General features: G+C 43.7%; 1 protein-coding gene across 15 annotated transcripts in view; it reads right to left on the bottom strand.

Annotated features, from left to right (window-relative positions):
• The window catches only part of prdm16 (PR domain containing 16), a 1,047,324-nt gene that overhangs the window by 66,730 nt on the left and 957,940 nt on the right, over window positions 1-22,654 (bottom strand). For 6 of the 15 annotated variants that reach the window (XM_072478014.1, XM_072478026.1, XM_072478016.1 and 3 more), the window contains 4 exons: window positions 20,792-20,827; window positions 18,306-19,686; window positions 14,099-14,122; window positions 13,893-13,980 (listed from right to left, as the gene is read on the bottom strand). In XM_072478014.1, the coding sequence (XP_072334115.1) occupies window positions 13,893-13,980; window positions 14,099-14,122; window positions 18,306-19,686; window positions 20,792-20,827 (1,529 nt within the window). The remainder of the gene's footprint in view (window positions 1-13,892; window positions 13,981-14,098; window positions 14,123-18,305; window positions 19,687-20,791; window positions 20,828-22,654) is intronic. The other 9 variants (XM_072478015.1, XM_072478018.1, XM_072478021.1 and 6 more) reach the window with 6 other exon arrangements.

The following is a 22,654-nucleotide window of genomic DNA, read 5'->3' as shown; positions in this document are numbered from 1 at the left end:
GTATCCAAAGGTAGGTAAAGATGTTGAAGAGTTGGCGAAAAGTCAAAAAATGTGTCTTGGAATGAGAAATGATCCAACTCAGATTTATTTTCATCCTGTGGTCGAACACAAAAAAACCATGGGAATAGGTATATGTTGATTTTTTTGAAGTGGAATGGAAAGAATTACCTTGTTTTGGTCACTAGCTAATGCAGGTGGATAAATGTCTTACCCAATACCACATAAGTGGAAAAACTATTGAAGTCTTGAGACGTTGGTTTGCAATTTATGGGTTGCCAGAGTTAATCCATAATTTACACCCATTCTTTCTATGCAGGGGACCAATACTATTCTTGCCTGGTGTCCACACACATGTTCATCCATCAAAAAAGATGAAAGAACATCCATTTTGTCAATGCTTTTCACATAATCGGGGCATCCCTTCAACTTGTAATGTAGACAAACGCGGCAGCGGCCCATGATTAGTAACGAGATAAATGAACAACTAATATTTGTTGATGGCGTTGGGTAACAGATGAATGTTGATCAAGCCAAACCCTCCTAATGCAGTGAATCTCATCTGTCCATCAAACAGATGCACATCACCATGAGCACTTCACACAAAAGATAGCCCCTTTAAAAGTCTACCATCCCCTCAGCAATGCAGTCGAGATTGCATGCTCAGGTCTTGCAATTTGACTTAAACCCACAGACATTTTACTCAGAGGAAAGCTGAGTCATTGGATAAGGAACAGGAGGGGGATGCTTTGCTGAATTCCCTCCCTCTCTATCACAGGGAAGCTGAGGAAAAAATGTTTGTTCTGACTGTGACCACAAATGAAGGAAACTAATTTTATTTTATTTTAGAAACACATTGGGGGTGACTCCATCTTTGAACAAGCAACAATAACAAAACCAAATGAATTCAAGGCTTTTCCAGTGAACACTTAAAAGTCACATGCTTCCCCTCTCAGGAGTCCTGTTTCGTTCAGATTACTCACTCCATTTGTTTATAATCTAAGGCGGGCACAGACGCATCCATCATCAAATACAGGGCTGCAACAGGCAGTCACTTCTTGACTTACTTCCAAAATAAAGCAAGTGGAAATTAAGATAACAATGTACAAGCTGAATGGAGAGAGCCACATTTTATTGTAATAGGCTGGGCTTTTTCATATAATTGGATTAGCATGAAGATAAGGGTGTTAAAAACGAATGGGGAGTAATAGAATGGATTCTCAGGTGGACTCACCCTGTAACCCTGTCACAGCACTGATCAAACACAGTCAGACCACATCTTGAGCTCGGTCTAGTCACCAAAACACAAGGGTTAGGGTTAGGGTTCAAGCTCGGAGAGGATGTGCAGAGAACAGTCATGAGGCTCATCTCTGTCTGTGTTACAAAGAAACATTGGAAAATTTTGGCTCCTCAGCCTTGAGAGGAGATGTCTGACATGTTAACGAAATGCACAGGATTATAAATGCTGTGAAAAATGAAGCATGGTGGCACAGTGGTTAGCACGGCTGCCTCACAGCACCAGGGACCCAGGTTCGATTCGGGCCTTGGGTGACTGTATGAGTTTGCACGTTCTCCCCGTGTCTGCGTAGGTCTTTCCCGGCTGCTCCAGTTTCCTCTCACAGTCCAAATTTGTGCAGGTTAGGTGGATTGGCCATGATAAATTGTCCCTCTGTATCCAAAGTTGTGCAGGTTAGGTGGGGTTACCGGGATAGGGCAGCGAGTGGGCCTAAGTAGGGTGCTCTTTCGGAGGGTCTGTGCAGATTCAATGGGCTGAATGGCTCCTTCAGCACTGTAGGGATTCTATGGAACTTAAGCAGCTAGGGTAGAATAAGGGATGATGGCTTAAATTAGTAAAAATCGGATTTAGGGCTGATATCAGGAAGTTCTTTGCACAGAGAGCAATCAATGTGTGGAATAAATGTCCAGATACATCAATTAAGGCAACGGCATTGGAATCACTGAACCAATTGGATGCTGAAATGGGATGACAATTAGTTCAATCTGGCTGGATGGACAAAGGTAAACCATTTCCTTACCAAAGTTATTTGCATTTACTTTAGGCCAATAACACAGTACAAAGTCCCAGTGGGTTCCACAAGGGAATCAAATGTCAAGGAAGAATTGGAAGAAGATTTAAGAGAGATGACCATTGAAAAGATGGGGTTTTCAAAAACTTTTTGACATTGTTGAAAGATGTTATAAAGGTACTGCAATAATCATTAATGACTTTAATCTTCACAGCCATTGGACAAATCAATCTGGCAAAGGTAGCCTGGAGGATGAGTTCATAGAGTGTATTCAAGGCAGTTCCTTCAATCAATATTCCACCAGGGTTTAGGCTATTTTAGACTTGGTAATAAGACCGTATTAATTAAAGACCTCATAGTAAAGGATCCTCTAGGCAAGACTGATCATAACATGATATCATTTCACATTTAGTTTGATAGTGAGAAATGAGGTTCATAATTAGTGTCTTAAACTTAAATGAAGGCAATTACAATCATATGAAGACAGAGTTAGCTAAAGTAGACTGGGTAACTAGGTTAAAAGGTAAAATGGTAGCAAAGCAGTGGTAGACATTTAAGGAGATACTGTATAACTCTCAACAAAGGTATATTTCATTGAGGAAGAAATACTCTACCATAATGTATAGCTAACTATGGAAGTTAAGGGTGATATCAAATTGAAAGATGCGGCGAAGGTTAGTGGTAGGCCAGAAGATTGGGAAATTTTTAGAAACTTGCAAAGGATGACTAAAAAAAAATAAAGAGGGAGAAATTGGAATATGAGAGACAATACGCAAGGAATATAAAAATGGGCAATAAAGGCTTCTACAAGTATATGAAAAGGAAAAGAGAAGCTTAAATGAGCTTTGGTTTCTTAGAGGATGTGACCTGGGAAGTAAAAATGGGAAAAGAAGAAATATTTTGTATCTGTCTTCACAGTAAAAGACACAAAAAGCATCTACTGGTTCTCCTCTAACTACTTTGATTGTTACATTTATGACAGAGCTGAGGAGGATGGGGGCAGGGCAGGAAAGTGGAATTAAGACCACAGTCAGACATGCTCTTATTGAATGGCAGAGCAGGCTCAAACGGCTGAATGGCTTACTACTGTTCCTATTTCGTATGTTCTCAATCTGGTTGTGGGGTGGGGTGGGGGAGCACTAGGGGATGGGAACATCATCGGTAAAGCAGCTGACCTGCCAAGTGTTACCAACTTTCAACGCTATCTCATTCAAAATTCTTTTAAATTATGTCTCAATGTGCAGCCTTTGAGACAGAGTTGAGCTATCTTTTCTTTCAAAGGTTGATAAAGTTCAGGAAATTCTGGGCAGATGCTTCATGAGAAAGCAGTTTCTGTCTGCCTGTTCTGGTTGAAGGTACAGATCCAATGGCTCAATTTGAAAAATTCTAAGCGTTTCCCCATTGTCCTGGCCAGCATTCTTCCCTCAACAAACACCAACAAAACAGGGCAGTCACACCTGTTTGGTTAACAGTCTGACCCTTTTGTTTTTAAGGACAATAGCCTCTCTTTCTCTTTCAAATGGTTATGGACCTGCATTGTAAATTTCCAGTATTTGTGTTTCTATTTCAGATTTTAACAAAGCCAGAAAACAATTTCAGCCTCTCATACCATAACCACCAATATTTATGATGACGTGTCATGGATTAAGCATTGGTTAACAGCTCTATCTAATTGTCAATGAATTCTACAACAGAAGTTCATCTGCTTGTTTCTGTTCTTGAGGTCAAAGGTCCATTGCTCCTATGTGAAGGAAAGCAGGAAGAACTCCTGATATCCGGGCCATCATTCATTCTTGAACCAATATCACCAATAATAGATTAATGGGTTATTAATTTCACTGCTGTTTGTGGGAATTTGGGATACACAACATGGGTATTGTGGTCACCTATGTAACAGTTTTATTAATTGTATCTGAAGCAGTTTAGGATGTTTGAAAGATGTAATAAGATGCTACATAAATACAAATGATTTCTTATCCACTCAGTAAAACCTGCAGTGTCTATCTCATTTTCGATGAGCATTAACAGCTGTAAAAACATTCAAGAAGGTCAACACTGTCCAGAACAAAACAATCCACTTGATCGGCAGCCCATCCACCACCTTAAACATTTACTCCCTCAACCACTGATGCACTATAGCCAGATTGTGTTTTATCTACCGTATGTGTTGTGGCAATTTGCCACGGCTTCTTTGGCAGCACCTCACAAACTATGACCTCCACCATCTAGAGGGACAAAGAAACATGTGCATGGTAACACCATAATCTTGAAGTTCAGCTTCAAGCCGCACACCATATGGACATGGACATATTTGGTGATCCTCCTACCTGCAACGGTAGGAGGATCAGCACGGTAGCATGGTGGTTAGCACGATTGCTTCACAGCTCCAGGGTCCCAGGTTCGATTCCCGGCTTGGGTCACTGTCTGTGCGGAGTCTGCACGTTCTCCCCGTGTGTGCGTGGGTTTCCTCCGGGTGCTCCGGTTTCCTCCCACAGTCCAAAGATGTGCAAGTTAGGTGGATTGGCCATGCTAAATTGCCCTTGGTGTCCAAAATTGCCCTTAGTGTTGGGTGGGGTTACTGGGTTATGGGGATAGGGTGTAGGTGTTGACCTTGGGTTGGGTGCTCTTTCCAAGAGCCGGTGCAGACTCAATGGGCCGAATGGCCTCCTTCTGCACTATACATTCTATGATTCTAACCTCTTCCCATTTCCCAGTAATCTCTTAGACGAGGCCAAAGAGAAAGAGAAAGAAACCCAGGGCTAAAATGGAGGGAAATAATCTGGAAAATGCTTGTTAGGCTGCCTCTGACATATCTGTCAAAGTGGCATTGCACAGTTCGCCTTTAGAAGACGGAGAACCATGCAACTCAGCAAACTTACCCAGCATGTGTTTGGCCATCTCAACAAGTAAAGTTCCCTAGGTTCAATCTCCCTGCTGAGTCAGCAGCTTTCAGCTGGGGTACCAGCTGTGGACACTATAAATGACTCCCACACAGAGGAAAATGATCGGCATGGGTTCCTGGTCCTAATTGATCCCCATGTTGGAGATTCATATCTTTGGACATTGGGTAGGGACAGGATGCAGCTCGAGAATGACTTGTCCTGTAGTCAAATAATCTCACGGAAGGTGCATTTGTGCCATGACCAAACAGGTTGATTGTCAACCTGTAAATCCTTCTGATACACCGATGGCAGGTGGTAAGAGCGGTCAAACTTCATGGTCAGCCAGAACCATGTGGTCGCTGCAGCACAACTGCCTCCCCCACAATAAAATAAACCACACATAAGCCCTTAGGTTCCATGGCATGTTTTCTCCTTGTTTGGAGGGACTGCTAGCGAGAGACAGAGAGCCGATGTGGATCCGTACCCCAACTATATATTAAGAAACGTACGCCGGAGAAAGCTGAAGAAATGTGCCCGAAGCAAAGACTTAACACATACAGTAGAACAGGAATGAAACAGAAGAGAGAAAATTAGGAGGGAAAAAGAAAATAAACTAGGAACTAAGATTTAAATTAAAGACAGAATGATTTATTTCAACCATGGTATCCACCAATTAAGTAGTTACTAGTAAAGCGTAGTTGTATCACAATTGCTGATAAAATTGGAAGGGAAATGGGAGAGGGAGAAACAACTCCAAAGAGCTGGGAAATTAAACATTGCCCCCTTTTGAGAACTGAATTGTTTTGAGTGTGGGTCAGATTCTAAGTGTGCTACCTTTTGAATTCAATGCTTCCTTAGAATGCACAATAGCTGAGAGGCTAAACACTTCCCTTATAGATCTGTGCATGACATCATCTCCAAACAGCAGGAAAGCTGTAGGAAGCCATATATCAGCTACTATATTTTCTACAGCACAAATATGAGTCACCTCCCTCAGACCTTTTGCATGTTGTACAGCTATTAAACAGGCTCTGGGGAATACAGTGCCATAAAATTGTTTAAAAGTTTTTATTCGATCAACACGCAGTGCAATGAAGTAGCGTTCATGAAAACATAAACTCTTCTTTGATATTTCCTTTGTTTTGTTATTTTTTCCAGCAAAGTATTTGAAACACAAAAAAAGGCTCAATGCACTTTGCCGCTCAAAAAACAAATACAGTAACTCTGGTGTTCGCTTTCAGAGAAAGCCATAACCAGAAACCATGAATTGTAAAAATAACTTGTTCTTTCTTTCATTTTAAACTGGGTGTTGTGAATAAATCACATCTGCAAAATGGACTGCACAGGGAAATTTGATCATCTATAAAAGGTAACTCCACCAATAATTCCTCGATTTGACCATTGCTCTTTGCAAAGCAAGCTGTTCGGAATTTCTTTGCCTCTTGAAAGGTTGTGTAATTTTCTCTCAGTTCTTTCTTGCTCTTTTGGGTTATGGTGGGGAAAATAAGCCAGGGTTTCATGAGCTGTTATCGGCAGAGTAGAGGCCAATTGATCCATTCTGTCCTTGCCAGCTTTCTGCGAAAGCAATTCGAAAACTAATCCTCCAAGCTTTCTATCCATAGGCTAGCATCTTCCTCTATTTCAGGTGTCTGCCTAATTTTCCCATAAAAGATGCATTGTCTCTGTGCCAAAGCATTTCATTTTTTGCCAAAATAAATGTCTTCTAACTTTTGTCACCCATTTCTAATGCTCCTAGTGAGACTTTCCATTCTTGATCCGAATCCAGTCATTTATTTTCACCCCCTCACTGGAAAATGCTATGTTGAGTGAGGAACAGGATGAGAATTGAACTTGGTTCTGATGTTCCCCGTTACCTGCTTTGATAAAATTGTTTCCAACACTCTGAGTTCACATGTGAAGTATGTCAGCATATCAGGGTATCAGGTGATGTCCAGGACGAGTTAGGAGAGGAGAGGAAGGGAAAGTGCTTTGTAAAAAGATTACTCTACTGTATTCTACCTTCACCATTACAACACGACTTTGTTATCTTCAAACTTACATCCTCTCACTTCTAGCAATTGTCCTCTTTACAATGATATATATATTGCATGTATTTATTGTACAGGAAAAATAGCTGAGAGTGTACACTCAGCAGCAAAACTGACATCTGAGCAATACAGGGGCAGCCTTCCATTTATTAATGCTTTCTTGATCGGCACTCCAGCCACTAGCTTAAATATCCATTCCTTCCAATGTGGCTGTAGTATGTCTCCTCGACAGCATGCACTGAACCGTGGCTTCTTCGGCGGTCTATCCAAACTTGCACCCTCGAGAATTACAGTGCGCTCTGGCTGGGGGGAGGTCAGGGTTTCTTTTGTGGGCGTCGGAGATTGGGACGGCACTTAAAATGGTGACCCGATCCCTCGCTCCAATGGGGAATTCTGGCGAGCGGAGATCCCCATTGTAAAAATCGGGGGGGGGGGGGGGCTATGTGTGGCCTTGGCTGTGCGTTGCCCATTCAGGTCCCTTATTCAACACAAGTCGCGTTGAATAGTCATGTGTTTCTCGTCTACAAATGCCAGGAAACACACGGCAAAACGCACTTACGAGGGGACTTTGATCCCTTTTGGGAAGATTGCAGTCAAGAGGTCTGATGACCAACAGCTTAGTCAAAGAGTTAGTTTTTAAGGAGCATCTTAAATGAGAAGAGAGACAGAGAGAGAGAGGGGGAGGCGGCGTCGTTTGGGGGAAATTCTGGAACTCAGGATCAAGGCAGATGAAAGCTTGGTTGCCTCTGACGAAGTGAAGAGGATCAGAGATGTGTGAGAGGCCAGAATTGGAGGAGTCCTGAGATCTCAGATTAGAGGAGGTTACTGAGGTAAGGTCGGTGTGGCCGTGGGGAGATTTGAAAACCAAGGATGATCATTATAAAAATTAGGGGAAAAGTACTTTACTACCATCTGGATGTTTAGGTGTTGTGTTCATCCAATATGGGTGGCAGAGCACATATCATATCCTAAGGCTAGCAGTTTGTGCCACACTGACATCCCAGGGCCAGCCTGCAAGATAGATAAACAGGAGAACACAGAGAGGGAGAGAAAACTGTGCTCTCCGCTTTTCCACATCGATTTCAGTCCTGTCAGACTCAGATCACAATGGAGGCCGCCCCCGGCTGTTTACCTATTTCCCGGCTGCTCCTTTCTCACAATTGCCACAGGCCTTGCTTCTCTTGCCTGTATCCATATCTGATCACTCCCTGTGTGCACTCCATTCTAAGCCACACAAACACAGGATATTCCTGCCAGACAGGCTACCTCTGTCAGCCGGGCCCTCCACTAAAATCGAGGGAAGTTATTAAAGCGACAGACTGGGACGCAGAACAATGAGTGGACTAAGTTTAGCTGTGAAATCTGGTCACTTGCTCCCTCTTTACAAAAAGCTCCTCCGTGTTATTTATTGGAGCTGGGAAAAAACATATATATATATGCTGCCTGTTAAAATGAAAGAGGCCATTGAAAGTGGCAGCTGAATCAGGAGATCTCACTGAATGATGATCATTTCCTCATTGTGTATGAAAACAGAAAGCAAATGGCACAGAAATAAGACTGGACTTAAAGTTGTAGACTCCTCACTCCAGTCGCATTGCCCACACTCTCTCGCATATACAAGAGCTCAAAATCCAAACCAGTTAAAACAAAAAAACATTCCACTGATGGGAAAAACATTCTACAAGGAGAGACGTGAGAGTCTCAGATTATTCCCATTGGAGCAGAAGAAATTTAGCAAAATATTTTTTGAATTATGAAGTGCTTGGATAGGGAGAGACAATTTCCTCTGCTAAGGGAGTAAGAGATGAGGGATATTCATTAAAAATGGTCAGAGAGAGAGTGAGATGTTAGAAGAAATTACTTCATACAGCCGGTTGCTGGAACCTGGAATGGTTTGCCACAGGGAGTCATTGAGGCAAAGATCACTGCATCTTTTAAGTGAAAAGTAGATATACAGGGCGGGATTCTCTGATCTTGAGGCTCAGTGTTGACACCGTCGGAAACGCCATCACGTTTCTCGATGGTGTCAACATGGCCTCAGGATCAGCAATTCTGGCCCCTACAGGGGGCCAGCACGGCACTGGAGCGACCCACAAGGCTCTAGCTGCTGATCCTGGCGTCAACTGTGCGCCGTGGAGTCCGCGCATGCGCAGTGGCTCCCTTCTCCGCGCCGGCCCCGACCCAACATGGCGTAGGGCTAAAGGGGCCGGTGAGGAAGAAAGGAGGCCCCCCCGCTCGAGAGGCCGGCCCGCCGATCGGTGGGCCCCGATCGAGGGCCAAGCCACAATGGAGCCCCACCCCCCCCGGGGTTGATCCTCCGGACCCTTCCACACTGAGGTCCCGCCGGTTGAGAGCAGGTTAGAACGGCGTCGGCGGGTCTCGGGTTTTTTTGCAACGGTCGCTCGGCCCATCCCAGGCTGAGAATCGGCGGGGGGTTGGGGGGGGGGGGGTGGGGGGGCGCGCGCAGGCGCATAAGCGGCCCCGACTGGCGCCGCGCCGACCATGCTGCCGCCGATTCTCCGGAGAATCGTGTCCTGCTGTTGGGGCGGCGTGGCGTGATTCGCGCCGGTCGTGGGGATTCTCCGGCCTGGCCCCGGGGCTGAGAGAATCCCGCCCACAATTCCAAGCAAAGGAAATTAAAGGGCGCTGGGAAGACAGTAGGGCATATTAGATAGCTGTAAGTTCCAGGTGTTAATTGTTCAACTTGACATCTTACACCTCTGCCTTAAGGCCATATGTTTTTTGTCCCTTGCCAAGGCGGAGTCAGATGCTTTCGACCAAGTCATGAGATGAGCTTGTGTCCCAGAATTCAGCGTTAAACCATATAGGGTTGACATACTTCGAGTGTGTTAAAACTAAACTAAAATTAATCATGAAACTTCAATTTCCTTACACAGCTCTAGTCAAGTTAGCACAAATGCAAGGAGCTGATTGGCCTTCTTCAATGCTGGAAAGTGTTTTTCAATGCTACATTCTTAATGAAGATACTGAAATTGATATTGGGGAATTCCTTTGAATTTGAGCAAGGTGCTGCTCAAAGAGCTCACTGTTTCTTGCTGGGTTATTGTTTAGGAGTGGTGAGGGAATGTGCTAACCCGCTCTGGTATCCTACCTGAATGCCCATTCTACCTGATAAAAACAAGGACTGTAATAATTTGAAGGCTATTTGACAGTAGCTGGTAACACAGTTAAGCCCTCACCCAATGAACATAGAACATAGAACAATACAGCGCAGTACAGGCCCTTCAGCCCACGATGTTGCACCGAAACAAAAGCCATCTAACCTACACTATACCATTATCATCCATATGTTTATCCAATAAACTTTTAAATGCCCTTAATGTTGGCGAGTTCACTACTGTAGCAGGTAGGGCATTCCACGGCCTCACTACTCTTTGCGTAAAGAACCTACCCCTGACCTCTGTCCTATATCTATTACCCCTCAGTTTAAAGTTATGTCCCCTCGTGCCAGCCATATCCATCCGCGGGAGAAGGCTCTCACTGTCCACCCTATCTAACCCTCTGATCATTTTGTATGCCTCTATTAAGTCTCCTCTTAACCTTCTTCTCTCTAACGAAAACAACCTGAAGTCCATCAGCCTTTCCTCATAAGATTTTCCCTCCATACCAGGCAACATCCTGGTAAATCTCCTCTGCACCCGTTCCAAAGCCTCCACGTCCTTCCTATAATGCGGTGACCAGAACTGTACGCAATACTCCAAATGCGGCCGTACCAGAGTTCTGTACAGCTGCAACATGACCTCCTGACTCCGGAACTCAATCCCTCTACCAATAAAGGCCAACACTCCATAGGCCTTCTTCACCACCCTATCAACCTGGGTGGCAACTTTCAGGGATCTATGTACATGGACACCTAGATCCCTCTGCTCATCCACACTTTCAAGAACTTTTCCATTAGCCACATATTCCACATTCCTGTTTTTCCTTCCAAAGTGAATCACCTCACACTTCTCTACATTAAACTCCATTTGCCACCTCTCAGCCCAGCACTGCAGCTTATCTATATCCCTCTGTAACCTGCTACTTCCTTCCACACTATCGACAACACCACCGACTTTAGTATCGTCTGCAAATTTACTCACCCACCCTTCTGCGCCTTCCTCGAGGTCATTGATAAAAATGACAAACAGCAACGGCCCCAGAACAGATCCTTGTGGTACTCCACTTGTGACAGAACTCCATTCTGAACATTTCCCATCAACCACCACCCTCTGTCTTCTTTCAGCTAGCCAATTTCTGATCCACATCTCTAAATCACCCTCAATCCCCAGCCTCCGTATTTTCTGCAATAGCCTATCGTGGGGAACCTTATCAAACGCTTTGCTGAAATCCATATACACCACATCAACTGCTCTACCCTCGTCTACCTGTTCAGTCACCTTCTCAAAGAACTCGATAAGGTTTGTGAGGCATGACCTACCCTTCACAAAGCCATGCTGACTATCCCTGATCATATTATTCCTATCTAGATGATTATAAATCTTGTCTCTTATAATCCCCTCCAAGACTTTACCCACTACAGACGTGAGGCTCACCGGTCTATAGTTGCCGGGGTTGTCTCTGCTCCCCTTTTTGAACAAAGGGACCACATTTGCTATCCTCCAGTCCTCTGGCACTATTCCTGTATCCAATGATGACATAAAAATCAAAGCCAATAGTCCAGCAATCTCTTCCCTGGCCTCCCAGAGAATCCTAGGATAAATCCCATCAGGTCCCGGGGACTTATCTATTTTCAGCCTGTCCAGAATTGCCAACACCTCTTCCCTACTTACCTCAATGCCATCTAATCTATTTACCTGGAGCTCAGCATTCTCCTCCACAACCTTATCTTTTTCCTGAGTGAATACTGACGAAAAATATTCATTTAGTATCTCGCCTATCTCTTCAGACTCTACACACAACTTCCCATCCCTGTCCTTGACTGGTCCTACTCTGTCCCTAGTCATTCGCTTATTCCTGACATACCTATAGAAAGCTTTTGGGTTTTCCTTGATCCTTCCTGCCAAATACTTCTCATGTCCCCTCCTTGCTCGTCTTAGCTCTCTCTTTCTTGCACTTCTATGATTCTGCATAACATGCACTTTACATCTAGACCATGATTGGGAACAGAGATTTGGATTATTTTTCAGTTCCCTGACTCACAGGTGCTGAGTACTTTGTAGAAGCTCAACATTCCTGTCCTGTTGAGATGAGGAAACTTACCATACCCTGAATTTAAGGAACTAAACTGGAATCGCCAAATAAATACTGCGGCTACAAAAGCAGGTCAAAGGCAGCGACTAACTCACCTCACGACTCTCCGAAGCCTGTCCACAATTTACAAGGCACAAGCCGGAATGTGATGGAACACTCTCCACTTGCTTGGATGAGTGCAGCTCCAACAACACTCAAGAAGCTCAACACCATCCAGGACAAAACAGCCCGGTTGATTGCCACCCCATCCAAAAACATTCACTCCCTCCACCATCGACACATAGTTGCAGCCGCGTGTACCATCTCCAAGATGCACTGCAGGAACTCACCAAGCCTCCTTAGACAGCAGCCTCCAATTGCATGATCACTACTATCTAGAAGGACAAGGGCGACAGACACATGGGAACACCACCACCTGAAGGTTCCCTCTAAGTCACTCACCATCCTGACTTGGAAATATTCACAGTCGCTGGGTCAAAATCCTGAAATTCCCTCTCTTTCAGCGCTGTGGGTATACCTACACCTCAGTGACTGCAACGGTTCAAGGAGGCAGCTTAAGAGCATCTAACGATGAGCAATAAATGCTGGTCTAGCCAGCAACACCCACATCCCATAAATGATTTTTTTAAAAATCAATTGCAATGGTTATGCTGTGTGTTTTCATAAACATCTAACAAACGTTAAGAAATCTAAGATTTCACTAAGGAAAGCCTTTTGAATGGTTCATAATGATGAACATGAAATATGCTAAAGGTAACGCAGTATCGTGGCCATGAGGCAATACATTTTTATACTGTGTATACTTAGGTTCACTCGACTAATACCTGGAATGGTAGGTTGTCTTATGAGGAAAGGCTGGACAGGCTGGGCTTGCATCTACTGGTGTTTAGAAGAGCAAGCGGTGACTTGACTGAAATATAATGAGATCCTGAGGGGTCCTTACATGGTGGATATGGACGGGATGTTTCCTCTTGTGGGAGAATCTAGAACTGTTTGAAAATTCGGTTAACCATTTAAAATGGAGATGAGGCAAAATCTTCTCTTTCAGAGGATCGTGAATCTTTGGAATCTTCCTGAAATGGTGATGAAAGCAGAGCCTTTGAAAATTTTTAAGGTAGAGGTGGATAGATTCTTGGTAAGCAAGGTTAGGAGGATTGGCCATGATAAATTGCCCTTAGTGTCCAAAATTTCCCTTAGTGTTGGGTGGGGTTACTGGGTTATGGGGATAGGGGGGAGGTGTTGACCTTGGGTAGGGTGCTCTTTCCAAGAGCTGGTGCAGACTCGATGGGCCGAATGGCCTCCTTCTGCACTGTAAATTCTATGATAATCTATGATTAATCTAGGACAAAGATTCGGCACAACATCGTGGGCCGAAGGGCCTGTTCTGTGCTGTATTTTTCTATGTTCTATGTTCTAAGGAGGCGATAGTTTATTGGGGGTAGGCTGGATGGAGGTTTGGGGTTACTATCAGACCAGCTATGATCGTATTAAATAGCGGAGCCGGCTCGAGGGGCTGATCTTGTTCTGCCCTACTCTTGTTCCTTGTTTGTATGTTCACATACGTGTTTCTGATTTAACATTAGCAAAATAAATTTTTTTCTGTACAGAACATCTCCAATTATAGTAAATACACTGATCAACTCCAGAAAATGTTAATGTGCCAATGAAGACTGGAACTTCAGCTAATCTCTTCAACTAAAAACATCGATGATGTCTCAACATACCTGAGGGTGGAATAGAAGTGGGTTTGGGCGCAGGTACTTTTCCTTCAGTGAGTTCAGGGGATCCATCATTTTCCTTTTCTCCACCCTGCTGGACCGAGAAGTAAACAGTTAAATCGGCGGTCCAGCATTTCCCAAACCAAAGTCATACCTCTCACACTCAGGACCACTTTGGAACAATATTGTCTTTAGGAAAGATGCACACTTACGCTGTGTAATGCAGGTGGTTCCAGCTGAAAGAGAAAAGCAAAGGTTGGCATGAAATCCTGGCTGTGAACTCTTCGGGTGTAACTTGTAGGGAAGAGGGCTGTCTCCCTCCCCCTTTTTCCTTACAGCTTTCACCTGAAGGAGGTCAAGCAACTGAACCTTTTGGCCTATTACTCAGGCCCATGGGTTGCAAGTACTCGCAATCACCATGTGAACACAGAGCATGCCACGTTTTGGACAGGAAGCCGACACGTTTTAGATGATTTGTTCTTGGGATGTGGGAAGACCAGCAGGGGCATGTCTGCTGCCCATCCCTATTTCCCTTGACGTCATTAAGAGTCAAGCCCATGGCAGGAGATGGAGTCATGTGTAGACCAGACCAGGTAATGAACCAGTTGGTTTTATTTAACATCAATCAACTTCCATGGTCACTATTCTTCTGGTGACAGCTGACCAGACGTATTGAGTTCAGTTTCACCATCAGCCAGGGTGGGATTCAAACTCATTACCTCTAGGATCCTAGTGCACGAGTGTAGCCATCACACTATTTCACCTGCTTCTTCCACAATAATTTCAAAAAAGAACACTAAGGAGAGGGTTTCTCCAGAGAACTACCATTCTTTATAGGTTTACAGAGGAAAGAATATCCAAATCCTTCCTTCTCCATCATGATCCCTTCCCCCCCTTCAGCAGCCCTCTGGTACCCACCTAGATAACCATTTTTCATCTTTGTAGCTTGCTGCTGAGCAGTAGACCAGGCAGCTTGGCCATGCAAGGCACTGCCAAGTGTGACCAAACACTTACTTCCCATTTTGGATGACTGCATGGTGCTCAGAAGCTGAAGCACTGGTTCATTTATTTCCCCTCCCGATACCAAGGATGTTATTGCTGATTTCCATGGCCTAACTCTCAGGCCTGCTTGAGATCAACTAACTCAGCATAGACCAGGGGTTTAATTAGAAACTTTTTGGCTACATGGCTCGGTAGAGGAAATAATTATTAACTAATTGAAATATTCAATTGTTTCACTTTAACTTGAAGGAGGAGACACGGCAATGTTCTTTTTTTAAATTCGTTCCTAGGATGTGGGTGTCAGGTTGGGCCAGCACTTATTGTCCATCCCTAATTGCCCTTGGGGGTGGGGTAGTTAAGAGTCAATACATTACTGCGGATCTGGAGTCACATGTAGGCCAGGCCAGGTAAGGATGGCAGATTTCCTTCCCGAAAGGATATTAGTGAACCAGGTGGATTTTTCTGACAATCGACAATGGTTTCATGGTCATCATTAGACTTTTTATTCCACATTTTATTGAATTCAAATTTCACCATCTGCAGTAGTGGGATTTGAACCTGGATCCCCGGAGCATTACTCTCGGTCTCTGGCTTCCTAGTCCAGTGACAGTACAACTATGCCACCTCCTTTTCCATTATTGGGGTATTTTTGATGTCATCTAGCTTTTACCTGCTCCACAAATTAACTCAGTTTTGTTGTAATTCAGTAATAAATGTTTCCAGCTCAATGATTATAAAAATGCAGTTAATCAATCAGTCGTTAATCTGCCTCAATGGCACTGCCTTAACCTGATTTGCTGCACAGGCTGGCAATGCACAGGATCCAATCCTGGGACATGTGTAAACACAATCATTTTCTGCTTTTCTTCAACAAGTTATGTTTCGCTAAATAATCATGGTCGTATATTCCTCAAATGATTTAATAAGAATGGATCCTCCTGTACTTTTATCCAAATGGTGTGAACAATGAGTACTGGTAGATTGGTGGCTGCGAAAGAACATCACAACCTGATGTAGAGACATATACACATACCGACAGTGCACACACATGGGCTGCACAAATGCACACAAAAGCACACATACTCCCTAATATGCACATACACCAGGAGGTCTTGTTATGCAGTGGGTAGCGTCCCTACTTCTGAGCCAGAAGCTCTGGGTTTGAGTTCCACTCCAGGACTTGTCGGCCATGGAGACATGTTCATGGCATGGCCAAGCAGGTTGACTGTCAACCTATAAATCCTTCCAATACACCAATGGGAAGTGGTAAGAGCAGGAGGGTTTCCTGATTAGCCAGAACTGTCTGGTAGTTGCAGTGCAATAGATCCCCCCCCACATGTTAAAAAACTCCATGCACAAACTCTTGACACAGGCTTTGTAGCAAGCATCCTCCTTAATTTGAGGGACTACTGGATAGATCCACATACATCCACCCACTAACACACAACCACACATACACTATCATGCACAAAAATACATAATGGTAAAGGTAAAGTCATCATAGTCCCAGATGACCACAGGCTGCTTTGCTCTTTGAGGGGGAGAGCTGACTGATGGTGATTTAACCTGAGGATCACCGCACCTCAGGCGAGGGGTAAGGTTGAGAAGGCGGGGCCTTCATGAATAACCTCAACCGGCACGGGAATTGGACCCGCGCTGCTGGCCTCCCTCCGCATCACGAACCAGCTGTCTAGCCAACTGAGTCAAACTGGTCCCCACAAAAATACATATACTAACACACATGCACATACTAACATGCATGCACAAACACATACACACAGAAACACATGCATGCAAATACACACATGTGCATGTTCCTTTTGGCTATCCAAATCTCTCAATGCCTGCTCTTGCAGCTCCCCTAGCATCTTTATTCCATTGCTCTCCTTGGTTGAGTATCTTTCTCACTGATCTGTACCTGTGCCATTTAAGGCCACCAGGTCTAAATCAACGCGCAGTGGTTCTAAGGTCAAATGGCTATTTCTCTTGAGATTCTAAACTTGTTAAATACTGGATCTGATCTGGAGGGCATAACAATTCACCATGGAAGTGTCTGGATTTCTCTTTTTGTTTCGAAGACCATTGCTAATCTGTATCAAAGTCTGCTGTCTGGAGTGCACACATTTTCTAATCATCTCTTCTCTTTAATACCTTCCCTGTCACGCTTAGTTGATAACCACTATTGTGGAGAAATAACATAAAACTCCACACACACATGCACATATAGAAACATATAATGGACAGATAGAGGTAACTGTGTTTGTAAATACAAAGCATGCATTCTGCATGACTGGAAGTCAGTAAACCTGTTACCGATCAGAATGACAAATACTTGCTGAATCTTTGGGTTTTTTATTGATATATAATTCTGTTATAACCTGCACGGGTTTTATGTGGTAGGGATGATTAACTACCCCGTAGTTCTTGTGGAATACGAGCTACCCTGATGAGGGGGCCGGGGCCATTAACAACTCTGGTTATATATAAAGTCAGCTAGTAATGCACCGAAAAGAGAAGACCCAGTATGGAATTACTGGAGCTGTATGTAATAGTCAAGTAAAATAAAGTAACTTTTTGTTTCAACAAACTCGGTGTGGATTCTTCGTGGCCCTTACAAACAAATACAAGAAAAAATGTAATTCCTTTAGAATGCATTCCCCACCCTTGCACAGTGTTGGATCATGGGCTAAATGTGATGCTTCACGCAGGCCAGCCAGAGGTTCTGAGCTGTATCATGCAGTAAAAGGTAAAGTGGCCATAGTACCTGATGACCACCACAGGTCAGGCTAGGGGCAGGGTTGAGAAGACGAGACCTTCATGAATAACCTCAGCCGATACGGGAATTGAACCCGCGCTGTTGACCTCGCTCCGCATCACAAACCAGCTGTCCAGTTAACTGAGCTGCAGCATCTGATACCCAAGCAAGATAACACGACTCTGCACATTTTGGTATTTCTCACCAGTTTTCTCCCTCCCTTCCTGTTCTGAAGACACAGGAGTGACTTAGGTTCAGCTCCTGCAGGCAGTGGAGGGCCCTCCAATATTTTGCCCAAGTGATTGGTACTAACGTCTCAGCCATTGCAGGGAGTGGAGACAGGCTGTCTAAAGGTGGAGAATACTACTATCACATATGATGCTGTCATTCCTGCCACCCTACTACCCACAGAGCTACAAATACTTCCACATCCCAGCTAAGCTCATACCTCAGCAGGAGAATGTTGGGGTGGGGGGAGGGGGGCAGTGGGGCAGGGCAGCTGACAGCAGAAGAGAAAGGGAGAAAACTGAAGGGCGCAACATGCCTTAAAACAACATAGAACCAGAGGAAAATCTGCACAGACATTTCATGAAATATTCAAGATGACACAATGCTGGTCTTCTGAAAGAACGGTTAATATTTACTGTAGGATCTACAAATACCTGTAGATTGGATCCATGAAAAAAGGTGATGGTTTTGCATAATGAAAGGGTTGCTGGTGCGACATCTTCGGCAGCTCGTTGGTGATCATCATCTTGCGGTCACCAAACACGTGATTCTTCCTGGGCTCTCCCGGGCCATTCTGACTGACCCTGCTGCGGCTGCTTATGCTCAGGTCCAGTGGCTGCTCCTCCCCCGAAAGTGAAGATACCATGAGCTTGGATGCTGGAAGGGGCTTTGCCTCTTTCCGTTTGGTGGTGAGGTCGAAGGGTGACTCAGAGCCTGCACTCCGACTTTTCTGGTGCTCCCTGGGTGACTTTGGCTCATTTTTCACTAACATATTAGGATTGAGGTTCCGGTCCGTGAAAGGGTATATGGAATGTGGGATGTTTGGCAGAAGTTGGAACGGAAACATCGAATGATATGGAAGTGACCCCATCTTCTTCTCTTGCATTCCCATGAACCCAGTACCAAAGTACTTCTCTGCGATTGAAGCAATCGCTTTAATGGAATCATTAGCAGCGCTTGTCGGAAGGTTCTGGTCATCTGGCGGAGGAAAAAAGGAATGTTGGGAAGGAAGATATGTTCGCTCATTAATTTCATTGGTAGAATTTGTGGAGACTGAAGTGACTTTGTCAGCTGCCAAGGCCGTCAGATTGGTCTTTTCCTTCTTTTTATCTCGATCACTCTCCACATCACTGTCCAAATCAGACCCAGTGCCCGTTGTTGTGTCCAGGTCAGTTCCACTTGTTGTGTTAATGTCTTCAAAGTCACTACCTTCTGATAAGTCACTGTTTTTTACTTTGCTTTTCTCTGTGTAGCAATTTTCAGATCGGTTGTTGGATTTTTCTTCTAAAGGGACAATCCTATCATTGAATGTGGACAGCAAGGAAGATGCTTGTGACACAGAAGGAGTCCCCATGGGGCTTTGGACAGTTCCGTCGATATCATGATTTAAGCAGCCTTTCAACAATGCATTGCTTGGTAATAGAGGGGGCCTGGGATACAAGGAATGGGGGAAAAGGCCAGGGAAACCTGGAGCAAGTGATGGAAATGTGGTTGTTGGTGAGAAGGGCAACCCTGTTGGGTGTGGACGTGAAGGAAAGTAATCATTGAACCCCAGGGGAGTATGGTTAAGGGCGGATGCAGGTTTTGATTTGTCCAGCATGGCACTGGGAGTGAGTGGCAGGCCTTGAGGGAACATAGAACTGGGATTGTAATGGTTTTTGCCTTCACAGAATCTGCGGTGCTTGTTCAATGAGGAAGTTGTGCTGAACATCTGGCCACAGTCTTTGCACTTTATTTGTGTCCGGCAATCGGCATGCATCCGTTTATGTCGACAAAGGTTGGAGAACTGGGTGTACGATTTGTGACAGACCTCACCTGCAAGTGAACACAAAGGAGATGTAACATAAATGTTTTTTACACTATCCCAGCAACATGAGCCATATGAGCATATAGGACTTAGGGAATGCCTCTATTGTGATATTAACTGCCACCTACCCAAACACTAGCCTGGGTAGGTTTTTAGACAGATTACACCCTCAACTAGTTCTGATAATTGCCATTGAACTCCTCAAAGGAAATGCCCACCATAATTGGAGATAAGCTGAAAGGTCACTCATCATTACAGATCACTTCAACTGAGCAAAGAACACAAGCGCTGGTCTTAATTTTGTTTTTTTAATCATGCATTTTCATTTATGTACTCACGCAGGAACATGAACATATATAAAGTGATAAGAAGAGAATGAAATACCATATTTATTGCACAGTTTTTAATAAAGGGAAAAGGAAAGCTGGAATACAATGTCCTGGGCATGGTTAGGTAAAGCTCAACTGGATCACCCCAAAGGAAAGAAAGAGATGTAAAGTAACACTTGTCTAAGTGAAAAGAATCTCCATCATATTCATAAATACAGATCCCAGGACAACTCAACAGTGTAAAGAACAAAACTAATAGAATCCTAATATGCTTGACATGTTGCTTGATAGATTTACATTCACATCACCTTTCAGTTATCAAATGGAAAATGAATTCTATTGGATTTTATTTTCCTGTGTGCTCCATTTAAAGTAATGGTCAATGTGTTGATGTTTATCTGCTCTCTTTGACTGAACTCTAGAATAGAGATTGGAGCGGAGAGAGTGCTTTTCACGTGTACCCTGCCTCTCCCTAGCATCAAATGCATAAAATAGTGCACAAAGAATCCAACAAGCTAAAATAGTGATTAAATGCAATCTTTCTATAACCAGACAAACAAAAATGTACAGGGAATAGCAGGAATTCACGTTCCCAAATCAATTGGGTTTTTTTGTTTGGTAAAGGCAATTTAAAAATGGCCAGCTTCCATAATAAGGAAACAGAAAAAAGGATATGACCAGGGCTTAAAAATGAAGTAAGCAGGGAGATACGTGGTTGTAACACTGGTTATGGGTGATAATACACTCCTGTGCTTCAACATCTATACAAAAAAAGGTTTCTTACCATCACTCTGTGTCCATGCTTGTCCCTGCCTCCTATCTGTCAATATCATACAGATAAATACAATTACAATATAATCAAACCAATTCTAAATCCTCTCATACTAACTTACACTAAGCACTGTCACAGTGAGATACAGCAGGCTGTTAGCACTTGCAGCAATAGGGACACAGTACACTGTATGTACTTTGGAATCTACTCCCTCCCCAATCAATTACCACGGCCATTGCCCATCAGTCAAGTGACTGTACCACTCTGGTACAGATTGTACCAGACTGTGGACTCTTGTGAGTTTGGTGTCGATTGAGATAATAAACTGGCTGAGTACAGGATGTTCCTCTGCATGGTTGTGGGACTAGTTGCAGTTGGACTTTTCCTTCCCTTCTTCTCGCCCTTTTATCCCTCCTTCTCTAAGATAGTGATCTCAATCTTGTGAAACACAACCATCAGAGTGTTGCCAAGCTCATTCAATAGTTGAGTTTGAGATTTGAATGCAGCCCTTTGAATTGGAATCCAATGTTCCATTGCACAGGGGAGGCGGTGGAGTAGTGGTATTGTCACTGGACTAGTCAACCAGTGACCCGGAGTAATGCACCGGGGACCCAGGTTCGAATCCCACCATAGCAGATGGTGAAATTTGAATTCAATACAAAAAAAAAAACTGGAATTAAAAGTCTAATGATGACCGTGAAACCTTTGATGATTGTCGTAAAAACCCATTTGGTTCATTAATGTCCTTTAGGGGAGGAAATCTGCCATCCTTACCTGGTCTGGCCTACATGTGACTCCAGACCCACAGCAATGTGGTTGGCTCTTAACTGCTCCCTCATTAGGGATGGGCAATAAATACTGATCCAGCCTGCGATGCCCATGTCCCATGTACGAATAAAAAAAAAAGCTACCAAGTCACAATATTTAAAAACAGCAACAAGTTTTTATCTATTGTGAAGGGATGCTTGTGTGAACTTGCATTTCCAGTGTGGAGTGTCGCTAATTGAAGAAAAATAATATCAAATGAATGGAAAGCCATGCAAGCCAGGATCAACAATTTGTAAAATTACTCCCTAAATGTATAAAGAGTTGAATCTAGAATATTCCAGAATTCTAATCCAATTTTAACACTATCTATTCCAACCTCTCCCTACGTGTATAATTCATGTCTTTAATGATGGCCAACCATAATTTGCTATTGTACAATGAGCATCTGCACCAAATTTCTTGCATGCCTCAACAAGATTGACTGTTTTATCTGGAATGATCACTAATCTCATTGTTATGCGTAACTTGTCACAGAAGCAATTCAATGTTTTAGAAGTATAGAGAGAGAGGTTAAATCGAGAGACTGCCTAAATAAAATGGCATGTCGTCATGTGTCCAATATATTAAAATAAATGAAATGAAATTAAATGAAAATCGCTTATTGTCACAAGTAGGCTTCAAATGAAGTTACTGTGAAAAGCACCTAGTTGCCACATTCCGGCGCCTGTTCGGGGAGGCTGGTACGGGAATTGAACCCGCACTGCTGGCCTGCATTGGTCTACTTTAAAAGCCAGCTATTTAGCCCTGTGTTAAACCAGACCCTGGTATGCATATGTCTGCAAATATGTATGCATTTCCTCTTATTGACTTTCTGTTTTGATCACACTTTTTGTGTCAGCATTTTTTCCCATTATAAATTTTTAAGTCCAATTTTATAATTGATCTTCCCCCAGGTAAACGCCGACAGTCTGTGCAATCTGGTGACCAGCCTCCACAAATATCTCAGTATGTTTTCTGAAAACTATTCTATTCACCAATTTTTCTCCCTGGCACTGAAATTTCTACTATCCAAGTGTACAGTTAGTAGTCTGTGTTTGTTTAAAATAC

The sequence above is a fragment of the Scyliorhinus torazame genome, chromosome 16 (assembly GCF_047496885.1).
Source record: "Scyliorhinus torazame isolate Kashiwa2021f chromosome 16, sScyTor2.1, whole genome shotgun sequence".
NCBI classification, from domain to species: domain Eukaryota; kingdom Metazoa; phylum Chordata; class Chondrichthyes; order Carcharhiniformes; family Scyliorhinidae; genus Scyliorhinus; species Scyliorhinus torazame.
The sequence above is the reverse complement of the archived record's forward strand: the minus strand, read 5'-3'. Positions and strand labels throughout refer to the sequence as shown.